The sequence below is a fragment of the Scyliorhinus canicula genome, chromosome 28 (assembly GCF_902713615.1).
Source record: "Scyliorhinus canicula chromosome 28, sScyCan1.1, whole genome shotgun sequence".
NCBI classification, from domain to species: Eukaryota; Metazoa; Chordata; class Chondrichthyes; order Carcharhiniformes; family Scyliorhinidae; genus Scyliorhinus; species Scyliorhinus canicula.
Genome location: NC_052173.1, coordinates 19,250,942 through 19,268,429, shown reverse-complemented (window position 1 = coordinate 19,268,429; position 17,488 = coordinate 19,250,942). Strand labels below are relative to the sequence as shown.

The window sequence follows — 17,488 nt, the reverse complement described above, 5'->3', positions numbered from 1 at the left end:
CTAAGAATGGTGTCCCTTCAATCAAAAGGTTCCTCCAAATAGATCTGTTCTGAGCAAGGGCCTCCCAAGCACTGATGTCTATGTTGCATTTCTTGAGATAAGCCTTTGAGGGTGTCTTTGAAGCACTTCCTTTGTCCTCCTCGTTAGGAAGCCTTCCTTGAGCTGGGCAAAAAAGATTTGCTTTGGAAGTCGGGGCTGTCATCCGAAGCACATGGCCGACCAAGCAGACTTAGTTTGGGATGATCTTGGCCTCGATGCAGGTACTCTTTGTTCCTTCAAGGACATTGATGTTAGTAAGCCTGTCCTCCCAGCTGATGCAGAGAATCAGTCTCAGACAGTGGTGATGGTACCTCTCCAGGGCCTTGAGGTGCTGTCTGTACGTAGCCCACGTTTCTGAGATGTATGGAAGAGTTGGGAGGATGACCACCTTGTAGACGAGGATCTTGGTGTCAACACGGATGTCGTTATCGTCAGAGACCTTTGCTCTTAGGCGTCCGACAGAGACACTCGCAGATTGGCTATGCTGTTGAATCTCCGCATCAGTTTCCACCCCCCCACCCAATAAATTTAGAGCACCCAATTCTATTTTTCCAATTAAGGGGCAATATAGCATGGCCAATTCTCTTACCCTGCACATCTTTTTGGGTTGTGGGGGTGAGACCCACACAGACACAAAGAGAATGTGCAAACTCCACACGGACAGTGACCCAGGGCCAGGATCGAACCTGGGTACTCAGCGCCGTGAGGCACCAGTGCTAACCACTGTGCCACAGTGCTGCCGGGATCTTGGCCTCAATGTCAGCCTTAGAGGAGAGGGGCCTCATTAAAATAATGCCCACGATTTGTCGGAAGCCACACTGGCTTTCCGGAAGGATTCTTCAGAGATTGGGAGAAGGCAGCTAGCAAGGATTCAGGCGATGATATTCCCGGCGATGGAGAGTAGTGGGGAATTCCTCGTGAGTTCCTACAGTCCGTTTCATCTCCTTTCTTTAAGATGGTGATGATGACGGCATCCCGGAGGTCAACAGGAATTTCATCTCGGCCCCAGATTTTCCTCAATGTTTGAAAATCTCCGTGAGATCCCCTCCACTCCTGCGGCTTTTCCGTTCTTCATGTGTTTAATGGCAGCTTCAACTTCATCTACATTTGGTGGATCAACTTTGATGGGGAGTTGGGGGACTTCCTCAAACGCAGCCTCATCTATAGTTGTCTCACGGTTTAAGAGTGTTCTCTCCATCGAAGGCCAATGTTTTCTTAGTCTCTCAAGAGGGTTTCGACCTTACTCCGCACCGGTTTGAGGCCTAGACTATTGGGTCCTGGCCTTGTTGCCAGTGAAACCCCGGGTGTAATGCTCATCAGTGAGGAGTTGCAGCTCCTTAGCTTTCTCAGTCCACTATTGGTTCTCCATTTCCCTGGTTCTTTATATCTCCGCCGTGGCTAACTGATGAACTCTCCTCTTCGCTTGTTATGTCATTTTGCCAGGCGCAAAGAGCTTGCCTCTTCTTGTTCATGAGCTCTTGGATTGTGTGGTACTTCTCGAACCAGTCTTGGTGTTTCCTGGTCTTGTAGCCGATGGCTTCTTCACAGTTCTTTCCAGTTTTCTTCCACCCCATTAAAATAGACATTTTGGAGAAGACATTGTTGGAAGTTCACTAGCATGCTTGGCTCTTGAAACCGCTCAGTGTTGATCTTTTTTCTGAGCGGTTTCTTCCATCTTCCACTGCTTCAGGTGGAGTTTGATGGAGACAGAGGAGCAGATGAGCCGGTGACCTGTCCAGCAGTAATTTGCACTGGTCATCGCTTTGGTGATGAAGGTATCCTTTTGGTCTCGGGATCGGACGATGACAAAATCAATCATGAACCAGTGCTTTTTTTTATTTCATAGTATTTACAGTGCAGAAGGAGGCCATTCGGCCCATCGAGTCTGCACCGGCTCCTGGAAAGAGCACCCTACCCAAGGTTAACACCTCCACCCTATCCCCATAGCCCAGTCAAACACTAAGGGCAATTTATCATGGGCAATCCACCTAACCTGCACATCTTTGGACTGTGGGAGGAAACCGGAGCACCCGGAGGAAACCCACGCACACACGGGGAGGATGTGCAGACTCCGCACAGACAGTGACCCAAGCCGGAATCGAACCTGGGACCCTGGAGCTGTTAAGCGATTGTGCTATCCACAATGCTACCGTGCTTTGATCATGGATAGCTCTGGGAAGTCTTGCACTTTTATTTTTGGAAGAATAGTATGTTAGCGAAGACATGCTGGTGTTCTGCGCATTTGGCGAGAAGAACTCCGTTGGAGTTGCAATTCCCAACTCCTTCCTTTCCAATGGTTCCTCTCCAGATTTGGGAGTCCTTTCCAACTCTGATGTTGAATTTTGGAGACTATGGTGTCCAGGGTGGAGTAGAAGCCTTCTTTGGACTCATCATTGGCATCAAGGGTTGGGGAATAGGCACTCACGACCGTTGCCTGCTGGTTCTTGGCAAGTTGTCGACGGAAGGTCACGAGGCGCTCACTGATGCAGACAGGGAGCTCAGAGAGTTGGTTGATTAGTTTGTTCTTGATGGCGAAACCAATACCATGCATCCTGGGCTGACCCTCACGCATTCCACTCCAGAAGATATAACCACTGCCATCTTTCCTCAGCTGCCCTTCGCCTGCTCTTTGGATCTCTTGCAGGGCATCATGTTTGAAGTGCCTGATTTCACGAGCAACAAGGGCAGTTCTCTGTTCCAGTCATTTGTTTAGCTCATTATCAATGATTCTCAATATACTCCTTAGCTGCTGTTTGCATGTTTGTCCATTTGTTTTAGGATTTCATCAACTATACAAAATTCTCTGACCAAGAAGACAGGGCTGGGGCTCTCACAGACCTTTGCCATTGTTTTTCTATTGGTTGTCACAAGTCAATAGGAAGTGTGTAGCTGCAACCTATGACTTGCCTGTTGATTCTTCTTTCGTTCCTTTGGGGAAGTATCTGACATCAGTGGTCAACCATTGTTCTATTGGGCAGTTTATCGGATTCATCCATCATAAGCATTTAATAATTGAATCTTTCCATATTGGACTTTTACCTCCCTTCCCTAACCTAAGAGTCAATCTCCTCCATACCTTGCTATTGACACAATAGGGGTGATAGCACTGTCCACACTGTGAACAAGCCAACAGCTGTCCCTCTACCCCACGTCCAAAGCTCCCACACACCACACACATATCCTGAAAGACAAAGACAAAAACACAGCTTTACAAGTCATTCATGAATATTTCTTGTTAACATGTAGACTAGTTTTAATTCTGTAAATACATTTCAAGAGCTCAGATGCCCTCTCTGCTATTTAACGCAAATATTTCACATCAAATAAAGTGTAATGCTCCAACAGTATTTAAGTTGGATTAAAGTTATGAACAGCGATAGCAGAACTGTATGTTAACATAATATGTATTCACAGTGTATCACATCTTGTGGCATGTTGAGATTCAATGAAGAATGCAAATTTGGAATCAAAAGTAATGAAAATCTTGCAGCCAGCCCAAGATTCCAAAACACATTACAACGAACTACGTCATATGAATAAGAACATAGCCTGTATGTTCCCTACAGCGACTTCGCTTTTCCCCCGCAAAAAACTGACATACATGGAAAATCATCAGCCAAGGAGCCTGCTGTCCAGCGCTAGGACACTGGCTTCTGCGGTTATTTGGAAAAGTGGAACAATTTGCATTCGAAAATGACAATACTAATGCACCAGGTTAACTTAATAAATCAGGATTGCTTGCTTTCTTTTTAGAAGAGACAAAGTTACTGTGGACAATTTGGTATGTGCCGACCACTTCAGTTTTCTAAATGGTCAGGTCAAATGCCATTTACCAGGTGCCCATGGCACCAATTATTTAACCAAACCTTGGAGAGAATCCTTGGTCCTTGCACCTGGGTCCCTGCATGTCCAACAGTTCTAAACTATGAAGGAACAATTACCACATGCTTAACCTGTATTGGATTTATGCTGTCACTGGAAAAGGATGGGAAAATACTTCATTCCTTGCCCCTTCTCAGCACAGTCCCCAAGAACTATGTGCAAGTTACTACTGGTATACACCAAACTGCTCAAGTATCTGAATCAACAATTAGGACAGGTCAAGGAACAAAGAAAAGTACAGCACAGGAACAGGCCTTTCGGCCCTCCACGGCTGCTCTGACCATGCTGCCCGTCTGAACTAAAATCTTCTACACTTCCTGGGTCCGTATCCCTCTATTCCCATCCTATTCATGTATTTGTCAAGATGCCCCTTAAACGTCACTATCGTCCCTGCTTCCACCACCTCCTCCAGCAGCGAGTTCCAGGCACTTGCTTCTTTGAATCAATATCTTATACCCTTGAACATAGCAAGGCAATTATACACACTAGATCAACTTATAACCATTTCATAATCATTCTGAGAATGAAAAATCCTACCTGCAGGAGAATAAATTTGTCTTCAGTGGAGAAGAGAACCACTGTGTTGTGCATTGTATCATCGTCGTCGTCATCATCTTTACTTGGAGATGTATCCACTCCTGTAGACTGAGACAGAAAACAGACAGTTTAGCACTAGAAAATCAGTGTGAATAGACATTCAAATCAGTTCACTTTTAATGATTTCCTGTTAAGTGCCTGAATTTTCCTCAGCCGATGAAATGGTTCAAGAAAAAATACGATTTCTCTTTGAATATGAGACGACAAAAATGTCCCATTGTTTAATCACAAAAGATCCAAGTCCAGCGGTGTGTGCCACCACATCTGTGACGCCAGCATGTACGATGCATGCTGCAAGTGCCACGCTAATGTCATGCATGTGCATTGTGGCTCAGTTTTCAGTAGCAAAAGAAATTTTTTTTTTTTTCTCCAATGTAGCTAACTTTTTATTTCAGATTTCCAGTATCCACACCATTGTGCTTTATTTCAAATTTTAATTTTAAGCATATCCTTTGAGGCATTTAGGAAATGAAGATTGTTTTTTGATTAAGAGAGCAGTTGGAAAGAAAACTGGACAGGAGATAGCTTCAAAACATGGGAATGGTTTGGCTCAGCCTAACACTGCAATGTGAAGTGTTCCCTGCCCCCGCAGTTGTATCTCACTGTAATTCCACTAAGACAATGCCCAGACTTCAAAGATTAGATCTCTGAAGGTTCATTCCCCTACTTAGATGCCATACTTTCAATTCTTGACCATTCACTACCTGTAACCAACCATGAAATCACAATACAGAAACTATTGCTGCTGCTTTCATGCAACACCAAGTAATGATGCTTTCTTAGAGGATATTGCAAAACAAAAAATTATTGGCACACGGGTTTTATTGGCCACATGCAATACAAAAGTGGGCAATAAGCTTTTAGTGTACCTTTTAATGTGGGCACCCTTATCTTACCGACAGTAACTAATAATGCTGTTGGTAATTTTCAGAGAGTGCCAAGTAGCAAAAGAAATTAAGTGGAATCTGGATTATTAAAAAAAAGAACCTGGATCAGCTTTAGCTAATGCGGTGAGGGCATAACTCATTATATCACAGCAAAGCTCAGTTTTCCATTCCTAATTTGATATGGAGAAGGCAAAGCAGATAAAAGCAAATTAACAAACTGAAGGCTGACTTCATAGAACATAGAACAGTACAGCACAGAACAGGCCCTTCGGCCCTCGATGTTGTGCCGAGCAATGATCACCCTACTTAAACCTACGTAATCTGAATACCCGTAACCCAACAATCCCCCCCATTAACCTTACACTACGGACAATTTAGCATGGCCAATCCACCTAACCCGCACATCTTTGGACTGTGGGAGGAAACCGGAGCACCCGGAGGAAACCCACGCACACACGGGGAGGACGTGCAGACTCCACACAGACAGTGACCCAGCCGGGAATCGAACTGGGACCCTGGAGCTGTGAAGCATTGATGCTAACCACCATGCTACCGTGAGGCCCCTATCATCAATCAACACCATTTTCTTATATCGCCAACAATGTTTATTGCTCTACCATCACTGTGGCAGGTCAGTGGCTGAAGCTACAATAAAAATATGCCCGATCAGGTCTAAGTGAGAGTTTACTGGTGGGTCTCAAAACTGGTGCCTGTGAACTATATTAGTAATTGTGGATCATTCAGCTTTACTGAACCTTTTTTAAAAAAAAAAAATCCTTTGCTCGTTTTAAGTTTTAGCAATGTTAAAAAAAAAGCTTTACACAGTTTTTATCTACATTGCTTTTCTCTTGCTTCTTAAATGTAAAAGTTGCCGGGTTATGTGGAAACAATGACCAAGGACTAACAACTGAACTGTTTATTTTGGGTTCTTTAGCAGCCCTTATATATGCTGTGCATGTGCCAATATTGGGGAGTACTGCGCTGTTGACACTTTCTGTGTACAGGTCATGACAATATACACATGAACACACAGTCTACATCTTCCAAAGTTTAGCTGGACACCATGTACCGACATGCATATGACAATGTTGGATGGCGGTAACAGACATTAACTGTTTACAATGTACAGAGCACAAACTTGAGCCACCTATACAAACGCTAAGTCAGGACATTGTCCTTGAGCTTGGGGTTTGGTCTGCTCAGGCACCCAAGCATGTAATTTTACCAGTTGGCTGCGCTGAGGATACATCCAGGTTGTTGCCCACAGGGTGGATGGCATTGGGCCTGCCTGGGATGTGCACGGTAGCTGCAGGGCTTGCTGCGTTGGTGTCCATCTCCACCGGTGCAGGGGCGCAGGTTGTGGACTCGATGTGCCGAGCTCTGTGACAGTTGCTGGTGAAGGTACCTGCAACAAATGACGCTGGTTCTGATTTAGAAAGCACCATCAGAGTCAACCGCACAGCTGTTTGGTTGGGGTGGGACATGGCGGTGGACGCTGCCAGTTTGTCATGGCCGCGTGTGGTCTGCATTCTGATGGTCTGGCCTGGTTCTAAAATACAGAGCCTGCGGGCGTTAGTGTTATTATATAGTTTCCCTCTGCCAGTTTCAGGAGGGCTTCACCCATATTTGTTTCCACTCTGGGCTGCAGAAGGGCCTTGGCAACCATGATCATGTTTCTAGTATGTCTGGAGAACATTCGCTGTGCTAAAGAGGGAAAGCCCCGTCTTAGCAAATTTTACAGATTGAGTCGTGTGGCATAGAAATAGTTGTCACGGAAGCATTTTTTGAAGAGGTGCTTTGCTGAACATACTGCCTGCTCTGCCAACCATTCGATTGTGAGTACAGGGGGCTACTGGTAATGTGTTCAAAGTCCCATATGTGCGCAAAGTCCTTGAGCTCCCTGGAGACAAACTCCCAGTGTTGTCGGTCATCATCCTCTGGGGAATGCCATGTGTAGCGAAATGTCTCTTCAGCTTTCCAATCACTGTAGTATAGGGCAGATAGTCGACTTCATACCATCCTGAGTCAATAAGGATCAGATGCGGTTTCTCATTCCATTCGAATATATCTGCTGCCTCGAGCGACCATGGAAGGCCTGGGACCTCATGCAGATGCAGTGATTCTTTGGTTTGATGAGGCTGGAGTGCGTTGCATGGTGCACATCTAGACACTTCCCCTTATGTTCGCGTACATTGAGGGACAGTACATGGTTTCATTACCCCTCCACGTTGGTGTTTCCAGCCAAGTGTCCTTGGAGGAGTTGCTGGGTGTAGTATCTTTGCAGAAAAGTGGGAATGACGAACCTTCCGGAGTGTGAACTCCTCTCTCAAGGTGTAGAAAGTGCACAGCACATGGGGAAACGTTTTGACCTCACGGGCCATCCTGACATAACATCATGGAGCTGCCTATAGGGCAGCTTTAAGTTCCTCAATTTTGCGGAACAACAATACTTGGATTCAACATGATATCAATTCCCTCCTCAAGGTCTGCTTGCGCAGTGGTGGGTAGGTAAGCCCGGAAGAGGGTACCAGTGAGGTATAGTTCCCTCCTGCACTTGAAGGGGCTGGTTTAGCTCACTCAGCTAAATCGCTGGCTTTGAAAGCAGACCAAGCAGGCCAGGGTTGTTGGGTTATGGGTATAGGGTGGATACGTGGGTTTGAGTAGGGTGATCATTGCTCGGCACAACATCGAGGGCTGAAGGGCCTGTTCTGTGCTGTACTGTTCTATGTTCTAAATGACACAGATTGTAGCCTGGGCATTATCCACAAGCATGGTGATGCAGTGTGATGAGCGGCTGGTGATCAATTTCAACGTTGGCAAGGCAGCCATAGACAAAGCCATGAAATGTCTGACATGTGAAGACTAAGGCTCCTTCTCGATCTGGGCATAGCCAGTTTCAGTGTCTGCCATTCTGGACACAGGTGCTTGAGCTGTAAAGTACTGTAACACCAGAAGGACTGAAAGTAGATGTTTGAGTTTGTTGAATGCTGTGTGGTCCTACCAGCACCATTCTACATCCTGGTGGAGAAGCTACCGGAGGCATCCAATCACTTCACTGTAACAAGGAATGAACTTGGATAAATAATGTGTCATACCAAGGAAATGCTGCAGAGCATGCTAGTCTTCAGGAGTGGACATTTGCCGTCTGGCCATTGTCTTGTCCGGATCTGGCTTCACATCATTGCCGGTAAGCAGATGGCCCACATAATGCACCTGGTTGACCCGGAATCTGCATTTAGCAGGGTTGAGCTTCAACTGTAGGGTCCTGATTCTGTCTAGGATCAAACGCAAATGTGCATCATATTCTTGTGTTGTATGACCCACGACAGGATGTCATCAACGATTATTTCACAAGGTTGCCCTGCAAAACAGCTGTTCCATAAACCTTTGGAAGACCTTGGGGCAGCAGGGTAGCATGGTGGTTAGCATAAATGCTTCACAGCTCCAGGGTCCCAGGTTCGATTCCCGGCTGGGTCACTGTCTGTGTGGAGTCTGCACGTCCTCCCCCTGTGTGCGTGGGTTTCCTCCGGGTGCTCCGGTTTCCTCCCACAGTCCAAAGATGTGCGGGTTAGGTGGATTGGCCATGCTAAATTGCCCGTAGTGTCCTAATAAAAGTAAGGTTAAGGGGGGGGGTGGGGTTGTTGGGTTACGGGTATAGGGTGGATATGTGGGTTTGAGTAGGGTGATCATGGCTCGGCACAACATTGAGGGCCGAAGGGCCTGTTCTGTGCTGTACTGTTCTACCTCACTACCAGTGGAGAACCCATTGGGCAGGTGGGGGAACCAGCCAGTATCTGCCTACCGGAGGCAAAATGAATGTAGTGAGCTTTGAACATACTTCATCCAGCAAGATTTGCCAAAATCTGCACTTTGCATCCAGGATGGATGCTGAAAACATTAGCGCTGGGCATGTCACCTCTGACCTCTTCAACTGTTTTCATACAGTAATGGGGGCTCAGAAGTGCTTTATTCAGGTGAACTGGGTTGATGCAGATCCTGGCTGTGCCATCTTTCTTTCCTGCAGCTACCATTGCAAGAACCCAATCTGTGGGGGCTTAACACCCAATCTAGTCATTTGGTCCAATTTGTCGACTACCTTCGGCTTCCCAGCAAGGGGTACTCTTCGTGAAGCACAGACAGCAGGTGTCACCGAGTCATCCAATCTCTCGTGATATACGATGGGCAGCTTCCCAATAATATCAGTCAGACAGATCCTTGTATTCTACATTTCTGGGGCTTGGGTGCTGCAGTGTACACATATCCGGCCCAAAGGTGGATTAGCCCCAGTAGAATGTTGTCCTGGAGACCCAACAACAGTTTAAAATCTTGGTCGACTAGGTGAAATTGAAATTTGCCTGCATGGGGTGCAGGATGGCTACGCCTTCCATGTTTATGCATGGAATACATGTATATATCCGTCATATGCAATGAGATTTACCTTGGTGGTGGAATCTAGGGCAGCACCAGGATCAATTTCCCAAAGCAGCAGCTTCAACTGAACATGGCATTTTGCTCCGATGTTGATTTTGACATTAAATTTTACATTGCAGTTAGCAATATTTAACGTTGTAAATATTTCACCTTCCCCAGTGATAAAGTCAACACTGTTGCAGTAGAATGTTTTGAGAGGCTCAGTGCTCTGGTTGTTTTGATTTTACTGCCAGCTCGTTCACTCTGTTTGTGTTCCAAACTTTGGAGAGGTAGCCAGCTGCAACATGGCTAGTGGTAGTGACAAGTTGCTGTGGTTTGGACCTGCAACACTCGGCAAAGTAATTCCATTCGCCTCAGTTGTTGCAACGTTTATTAAATCCAAACACGCGCTTCTTTTTTGTGGATTCTGGCTGTTGCAGTTTGGGCAGGGTGTTCTGTATCAAGAAAACCTTGGTTTCTCTCCTTAATTCCTTGGTACTTTTCTCTGACTGCTCATTTAGCACGCAAATACTAACGGCGGATTCTAACATGAGGCTTTTTTTTCCTCGGAGCAACTTCTTGCGCATTCCGCACACAGTGCAGTCTCTTATGAGTTCATCAGTGAGCGTACCGAATACATGTTTGCGCCAGAATTTTCAAATTCAAGGCATATAATACCTTGGTGGGTGTGTGTGTGTATCTGTTTGAATTTTTTCCTCTTGGTCTTCCTTCCCTTGGAAGACAAAGGATTCAGATATTCTGACCGCCTTCGAGCCCGCTGATTTGCAGTGTGTATGATCTTCAGTGTGTACCTTCTTCGATTTATCAGACACCGGCGTAACAGTAGACGCGCCATCCTTTTTCAAACTTCTAGTTGTCGGCGATGTTTTCGTCAAAGCTGAATGGGTCGATGCGGCGACATCCTTGATCCACCTCAGCCAGCTCCTTTCCACCATGTAAAGTTGCTGGGTTGTGTGGAAATCACCAAGGACTAACAACTTAAAATGGTGTACCTAGCATTCTTTGGCAGCTCTAACATGCAGAGCGTTTGGCCATGCTGGGGGGGGGGGGGGCACTCCCATGTAACCAACATGTCACTTCCCATGTACACGTCATCACAACATACACATGAACACACAGTCTACAGTTAATATACAAGATAAAACTGGAGAAAAAAAAACAACATTTTTGAAATAGACAACACAAATTGGCTTTAATGTTCCTCAAGTATGAACATAAAGAGATTATTGATATCCAGTGAGCACATTTGGCCAAGTTATTATCCAACTTGTAGCATTTACACTCCCTTTCACGTCATCTAACATCTACTAATCTGAACGGTGGGTTTCTCAATTCCACCCATGCCCATCTGCCATAACTGCTGCGCATTAAATGCATAAAAGTGAAGATTGCCTGGGTCTCAGCTTTTCCCAGTATGCCTATGGAGAAGGACCTCAATTTCAATAAGCATATTCTTCTCATGGCTCAAGTAAGATTAGTAAATAAATCACAACACAGGGAAAACGTGGACACAAATTTACATCATTCACTTTTGTGGCACAAGTATACATACTAACCCTTCCTGATTCGGAACAATTACAAAAAAAATTATAAGTGATTAATTAGGCTGCAACTGTTACTCAAAATAACCCATCTACTCTCTTACCCAAACCATTTAATTCTTACCCCTAAAGACTCCAAGATTCCAGATACAGACTTCAAACGTGATCTCCCTCGTCCTCGCCCAACATGTCCACCACCACGAGGTCGCTTTTTACCTGGAAAACTGTTGCAACGGCCCTGTTGAAGCAAAGTATTTCACAATTTCCAGAAAGGTTGAAATTTCACTGGGAAACTAGCTATTTTTAAAGTCAGGTTACATATCTTTGGCTGCAGTATTCCAAATATATTGGATAGTGTCATTAAACTCGGAGGGGAGGAATAAAAGGGAATTACAAGCAGTCCCTTCTTTCTCAAAATAGCTTTAAATCACATGATCTTTCCCCTGCGCTGCTGTTCTGACCTTCACATCCAGACAAGAGCAGGGGGTTCCAGAGGTAATGGTGCAATGGCATGAAAAGGAACCATAAGTGGTTCCATTAAACATATTTGATTGTAAGCAAAACATTTCCAATCTAGACAGTCCCATTGAACTGAACAATGGAGATGTTGCCATGGAAGAGTATGTGATCAGTGGTGCACATTACTAACGGGTCAATAAAAAAGTAATAGGTCTGATAGATGTCTGCCATGGTTGAGTGAATAGCCATCTCATTGGAGTAACAATATTATGGGTGCAAGACCCACTCCAGGGACTGGAGTACAAATTCTAGACTGGCACATCAGTACTGTACTTGGGTACTACAGTACACTGTCTCGCGGTGCCTTTTGGATGAACGGTTTAGGTGAACGGTTACACAGCACTTTTTGAAGAGGCAAGTTTTTTATCCAGTGCACTGGCTAATATTTATCCCTCATCCATGACACAAAATTACTGTTTGTGGAATCTTGCTGTGCACTAATTGGCTGCTGCAGTTCTTACATTACAACAGAGACTTCAAATAGTTCTTAAATTGGTTGCAACACTTGCTTTGAGAATTCCCAAGGTCATAAAGGGGACTATATCAATTCAAGTCTTTCCTTCTATAAAGCACCAGTCACGGTGGATGTCATTTCCGACTTTGATTTGGACCATTTAGATGTGGTAGATATGGAAAGCTGAATGGAGATTCAAACACAAATCTGTGGCACAGATTTTTGGATACAATACGTTGAAGTAGGGGAAAGGGAAGTTAGAGATGCAGTAGTAGTTTTTAAGGGCTGAGGGTGGGTTTTTTGATGAGGGGTACTCATAGTTACTTTGAAATGGAGCCATAAAGTGCCCACAGTAAAAGAAACATTTATAATTAACTAGCATGTATTATATCCCAGAAAGCCAGTTGGTGAAAGATGGCACTGGAGTCAATCTTCATTCAGTGTTATGTTTATTCAGAGAGAAACATTACACCTCCTAACTCACCCCCACCAGTTTCAATTAGTGAAACCAGTTAATGGCCACCTCCTGCAATACTATTCACAGCATTGGTGGTGGGGAGGGGAAAGAGACACCAGAAAGGGAAGTTGGCTGACATGTTGCTCGCACAACATTAATCACATTAATTCACAATTCTTTTACAAAGTGGAATCCCATCCTTCCATTTCAACTACCAGCTAAAAACAAAAACAACTTTTCTTCCTCCCTTACCTGTTTAACACGAGGCCGACCTGGTGAGAATCGACGCTTCATTATAGCAGGCTTGCCAGATTCACCCTTCATCATACCAGGGTCAGCTGGCAGGGAATCCTCAGTTTCTGTTAACCGCAGGTCCGAGCTGGACTTCTCAGCCTCTTCTTCCACCCTTGGAGAAGTATCGTCTGCTGCTGTCATACAACATCCATGGAAGCCAGGCCTGCATCACGATCCAAAGTAACTGAATAATCGGGTTCCAAGCAGGTGCTGTTCGAGTCAGTCTGACTTTGATTTGACATTTCCTCCACAATCTCAGATTTAATGAACATGCTACAGACAGAGTCTGTGCTCACAATATCCTGCACCTCCATTTGAGCATCATGCTCAGTCTTTAGCTTATTTACTGCAGGTACAACCTCCATAGGGGTCACATTATCATTAATTTCCATCTCAACAGGATTATCCCTGGTCTCCATCCCATCTGAAACAATATCAGAAATTCCACCTTTCTCTGTGAAGCCACAAGTAGAGTCAGCAGGAATGTCAGAGAGTTCAGTTTTGTCTGTTTGGATTTTGTCAGTCTCCTGCTTGATCAAAACCGAGGAGGCACAGTCTAACTGTGCTTCAGCAGAATTACTGGCAGAGTCCATCAGGTCAGAGTCTGTGACAGGATGACGGGTTTTTGACTCTCCCGAGATGGAACTAGTGGGACTAGCACCCATCTCTGCAGGAACACTAGTCTCTACCTGGTCTAACACAGAAACTGAGCTCTCCATTTTCACATCCTTCTCCTGTATATCCTCCAGTTGGTCTGTTGTATCCGAACTAAAATGTTCTGGTAATTCTTTTTCTGCAGAGAAAGACGCCACTGAACCTTTAATGCTGTCAGAATGAGAAGCACCCTCTTCGGTTTCTGAGGTCGGATGAATCTCTGCATTTTGAGGAGAATGGAATCCCTCATCGGGTTTCTCATGTTCAAATTCTTTCACTGCAGACAAGTCTTCAACTCCATCTTCCTCAGAAGAATCATGAGATCGAGATTCTACCTGCTCCTTGGTGCCAACTTCTGATGTTGGTTGTTTTTGAATTTCTGTTTCCATGCTACTGCTACTATTAATGGAATCTATCAAAACAAAATAAAAATTACCGCTCCGCCATTGACCTTCTATTGCCTACCTGCACAACCAATTTTTTCTAATCCTCTATTGGATTCAAAGTAAATTGGAAAAATTAGCAATGGCAAATGTCTCAAAGACAAAAACACAATTTAAGATTGGGGAATGAAGGAGACAAAAGTTACTCAAATTATTGGAGTGTCAGAACATATTGCAACATAGTTACATAACAGTCTTCAACGGTCACGTTGCAAGTGTGCAAGGTGGCCACGCGTAAAGCACATTTCACAATATTTGAAGGCTTCACTTGCAATGCTTCCTCCAGCCACTTCAGTGAAGCACAGCTGCAAATTTTAAATAATTCTTGGTTTGCGCTCATGGTTTAATAAAAACAAATTCTGCCCATGTCACCCACAGCAGCGAATTGTGGAATCAAACTTGCTTTGACTTCATCGTCTAAGATGACACTCCAATGCAGTGTAACAGGAATGCTACGCTGTCAGATACTGGATTAAATTGAAGCTGTTTCAGTCCGTCAAGTGAATGTTAAAAATCTCATGACACTAATAAGAGAGCAGCAGGGCATTTTCTTGCTGTCCTGGTCAACATTTTCCCCCTCAAATCAATGCCACCAATAAACATGGGCCATTAAGAAACATGGGCCATTCCTCTTGTTCCTCTGCAAAGCATTGAAAGTGCAGCATTGCTGCCCTATTCTACAAATAGAGGATTACCAACTGCATGGCCGACTGGCAGAGTCCATCGGGTCAGAGTCTGTGACAGATGATTGGTTTTTGACTCCTCCGAGAGGAAACTAGTGGAAAGTATTGGTTAGAGTGGCCAGCGGGGCCATGCTAAAACACCAGATTCTCAAGAGAGGAAGCAGTGGTAGCCCAGATCACCAGGCTGTTGAGGTTAAAACTGTAAAATATATTTACAATGGCAGAGATGGAACTGTGGCCTAAATCAGAGCACCACCTGGTAACGGAGTGTTTTAACTGATGGCTACCTCCAAGTACCTCCTACTTTTATCTATTTCTTCCTCCTTTGCTGTGACATTGCATCTATCTGGACAAAAGAAGATGCTGCCAAAGTATGCATTTGGTTCTTCCGCTGTACTCTGTTGCAGGTTGTCCAGAAAATGCTGGAAAATCTCAGCAGGTCAGGCAGCATCTGTAAGGAGAGAAAAGAGCCAACGTCGAGTCCAGATGACCCTTTGTCATTGACATAGGGTCATCTGGACTCGAAACGTTAGCTCTTTGCTCTCCTCACAGATGCTGCCAGACCTGCTGAGATTTTCCAACATTTTCTCTTTTGGTTACAGCAGGATATAGATCAGTTGACGATTTGGGCGGAGCGATGGCACATGGAGTTTAATCCGGACAAATGTGAGGTAATGCATTTTGGAAGGTCTAATACAGATAGAGAATATACAGTGAACGGTAGAACCCTCAAGAGTATTGACAGTCAGAGAGATCTAGGTGTACAGGTCCACAGGTCACTGAAAGCGGCAACCCAGGTGGAAAAGGGTAGTCAAGAAGGCATACGGCATGCTTGCCTTCATTGGCCTGGGCATTGAGTATAAAAATTGGCAAGACATGCTGCAGCTGTATAGAACCTTAGATAGGCCACACTTGGAGTATAGTGTTCAATGCTGGTCGTCACACTCCCAGAAGGATGTAGAGGCTTTGGAGAGGGTACAGAAGAGATTTACCAGGATGGTGCCTGATATAGAGGCCATTAGCTAAGAGGTGAGGTTGAATAAACTTTGTTTGTTCTCACTGGAATGACAGAGGTTGAGGGGCGACCTGATAGAAGTCTACAAAATTATGAGGGGCATGGACAGAGTGGAAAGTCAGAAGCTTTTTCCCCAGGGTGGAAGAGTCAATTACTAGGGGACATAGGTTTACGGTGCGAGGGGTAAAGTTTAGAGATGTGTGAGGGTAATGGGAGCATGGAAATTCCTGCCAGAGGTGGTGGTGGAAGCAGGCACAATAGCGACATTTAAGTGGCATTCCCCCCCCCCCCCCCCCCCCCCCCCAATTAATGGGCAATTTAGCATGGTCAAACCACCTACCCTGCACATCTTTAGGCTGTGGGGGAGACCCACGCAGACACGGGGAGAATGTACAAACCCCACACGGACAGTGACCCAGAGCCGGGGATCGAACCTGGAACCTTGGAGCCGTGAGGCAGCAATGCTAACCACTGCCCATTCGTGCCGCCCTTTTAAGGGGTGTCTTGACAAATACATGATTGGATGGGAATAGAGGGATACGGGCCCCGGAATTATAGAAGGTTTGAGGTCAGACGGGCAGCAAGGTCGTTGCAGGCTTGGAGGGCCGAAGGGCCTGTTCCTGTGCTGTACCTTTCTTTGTTCTTTATCGGTTTTGTTTTCATTGCAATTTTAGTCAGTCATCGGGGAAGCATTGCTTTCGGAAGCATTCCCCTCTTCTTTGGGCAGAAAAATCATATTCAGCCACTACTTTCAGATACATTTCATGAACTATCTACACTTTTATATTTTGCTAATTCCATTGCCATTGGATCAGTATTCTAGAATTTCTTACCCAATGCTATGAAAGTGCAATCACAACAAGGATTGCAACAGTTTACAAAAGAAACGGTAAAACTGATATTTTGACCAGCAAAACGTTATAACTATTTATATTTTCTAATTGAAAGAATTCACTTATACAGATGATTTTGGAGCCATTAGAAAATTAAAGGATACCAAAAATTAATAGATTGTTGCAAATCCAAGGCACATCTTAAAACTGATAAAAGCCCCAATTTAAAAGCACTTCTCACCCTCCTGTTTGTGAAAGGAGTCTCCAGAAACACGTTCACTCATCAATTGTTCTTCTGGTTCCATGTCCTTTCTCTGCCATTCAGTTTCTTTTACTTGCTCTGCACAACAGGAAGTAACATTTTTTATTTAAATTATTTAATTTTAAAATTTCCTCAGAAAATTCAGCAGCTGTCAACTGTACTTAGATTTGGCAGTATGGTGGTGCAGTGGTTAGCATTGCTGCCTCACAGCTCCGGGTTCCCAGGTTTGAACCCAGCTCTGGGTCACTGACCGTGTGGAGTTTGCACATTCTCCCCATGTCTGCGTGGGTCTCACCCCCACAACCCAAAGATGTGCAGGGTAGGTGGATTGGCCACGCTAAATTGCCCCTTAATTGGAAAAAATGAATTCGGTACTCTAAATTTACTTTTTAAAAACCGTCCTTAGATTTGAAGCATGAATTTGCACTGCCATAAATATTCAGACACAAGTTCGATCCTCACATTACTAATTTCCCGATCTCAGCAACACCACTGGA

At 44.8% G+C, this 17,488-nt stretch overlaps 1 protein-coding gene and 1 non-coding gene across 2 annotated transcripts in view; both read right to left on the bottom strand.

Moving 5' to 3' along the window:
- Window positions 1-17,488, bottom strand: part of LOC119958251 (histone-lysine N-methyltransferase 2D-like) — a 224,347-nt gene that overhangs the window by 159,809 nt on the left and 47,050 nt on the right. The window contains 6 exon segments of the mRNA XM_038786664.1: window positions 3,116-3,220; window positions 4,459-4,566; window positions 11,502-11,615; window positions 13,060-13,247; window positions 13,250-14,167; window positions 16,971-17,069. Coding sequence (XP_038642592.1) covers window positions 3,116-3,220; window positions 4,459-4,566; window positions 11,502-11,615; window positions 13,060-13,247; window positions 13,250-14,167; window positions 16,971-17,069 — 1,532 coding nt within the window.
- On the bottom strand, window positions 5,321-5,454 carry LOC119958264. The gene has a single exon (XR_005458993.1). It is a non-coding gene; the product is annotated as a small nucleolar RNA ACA64 (small nucleolar RNA).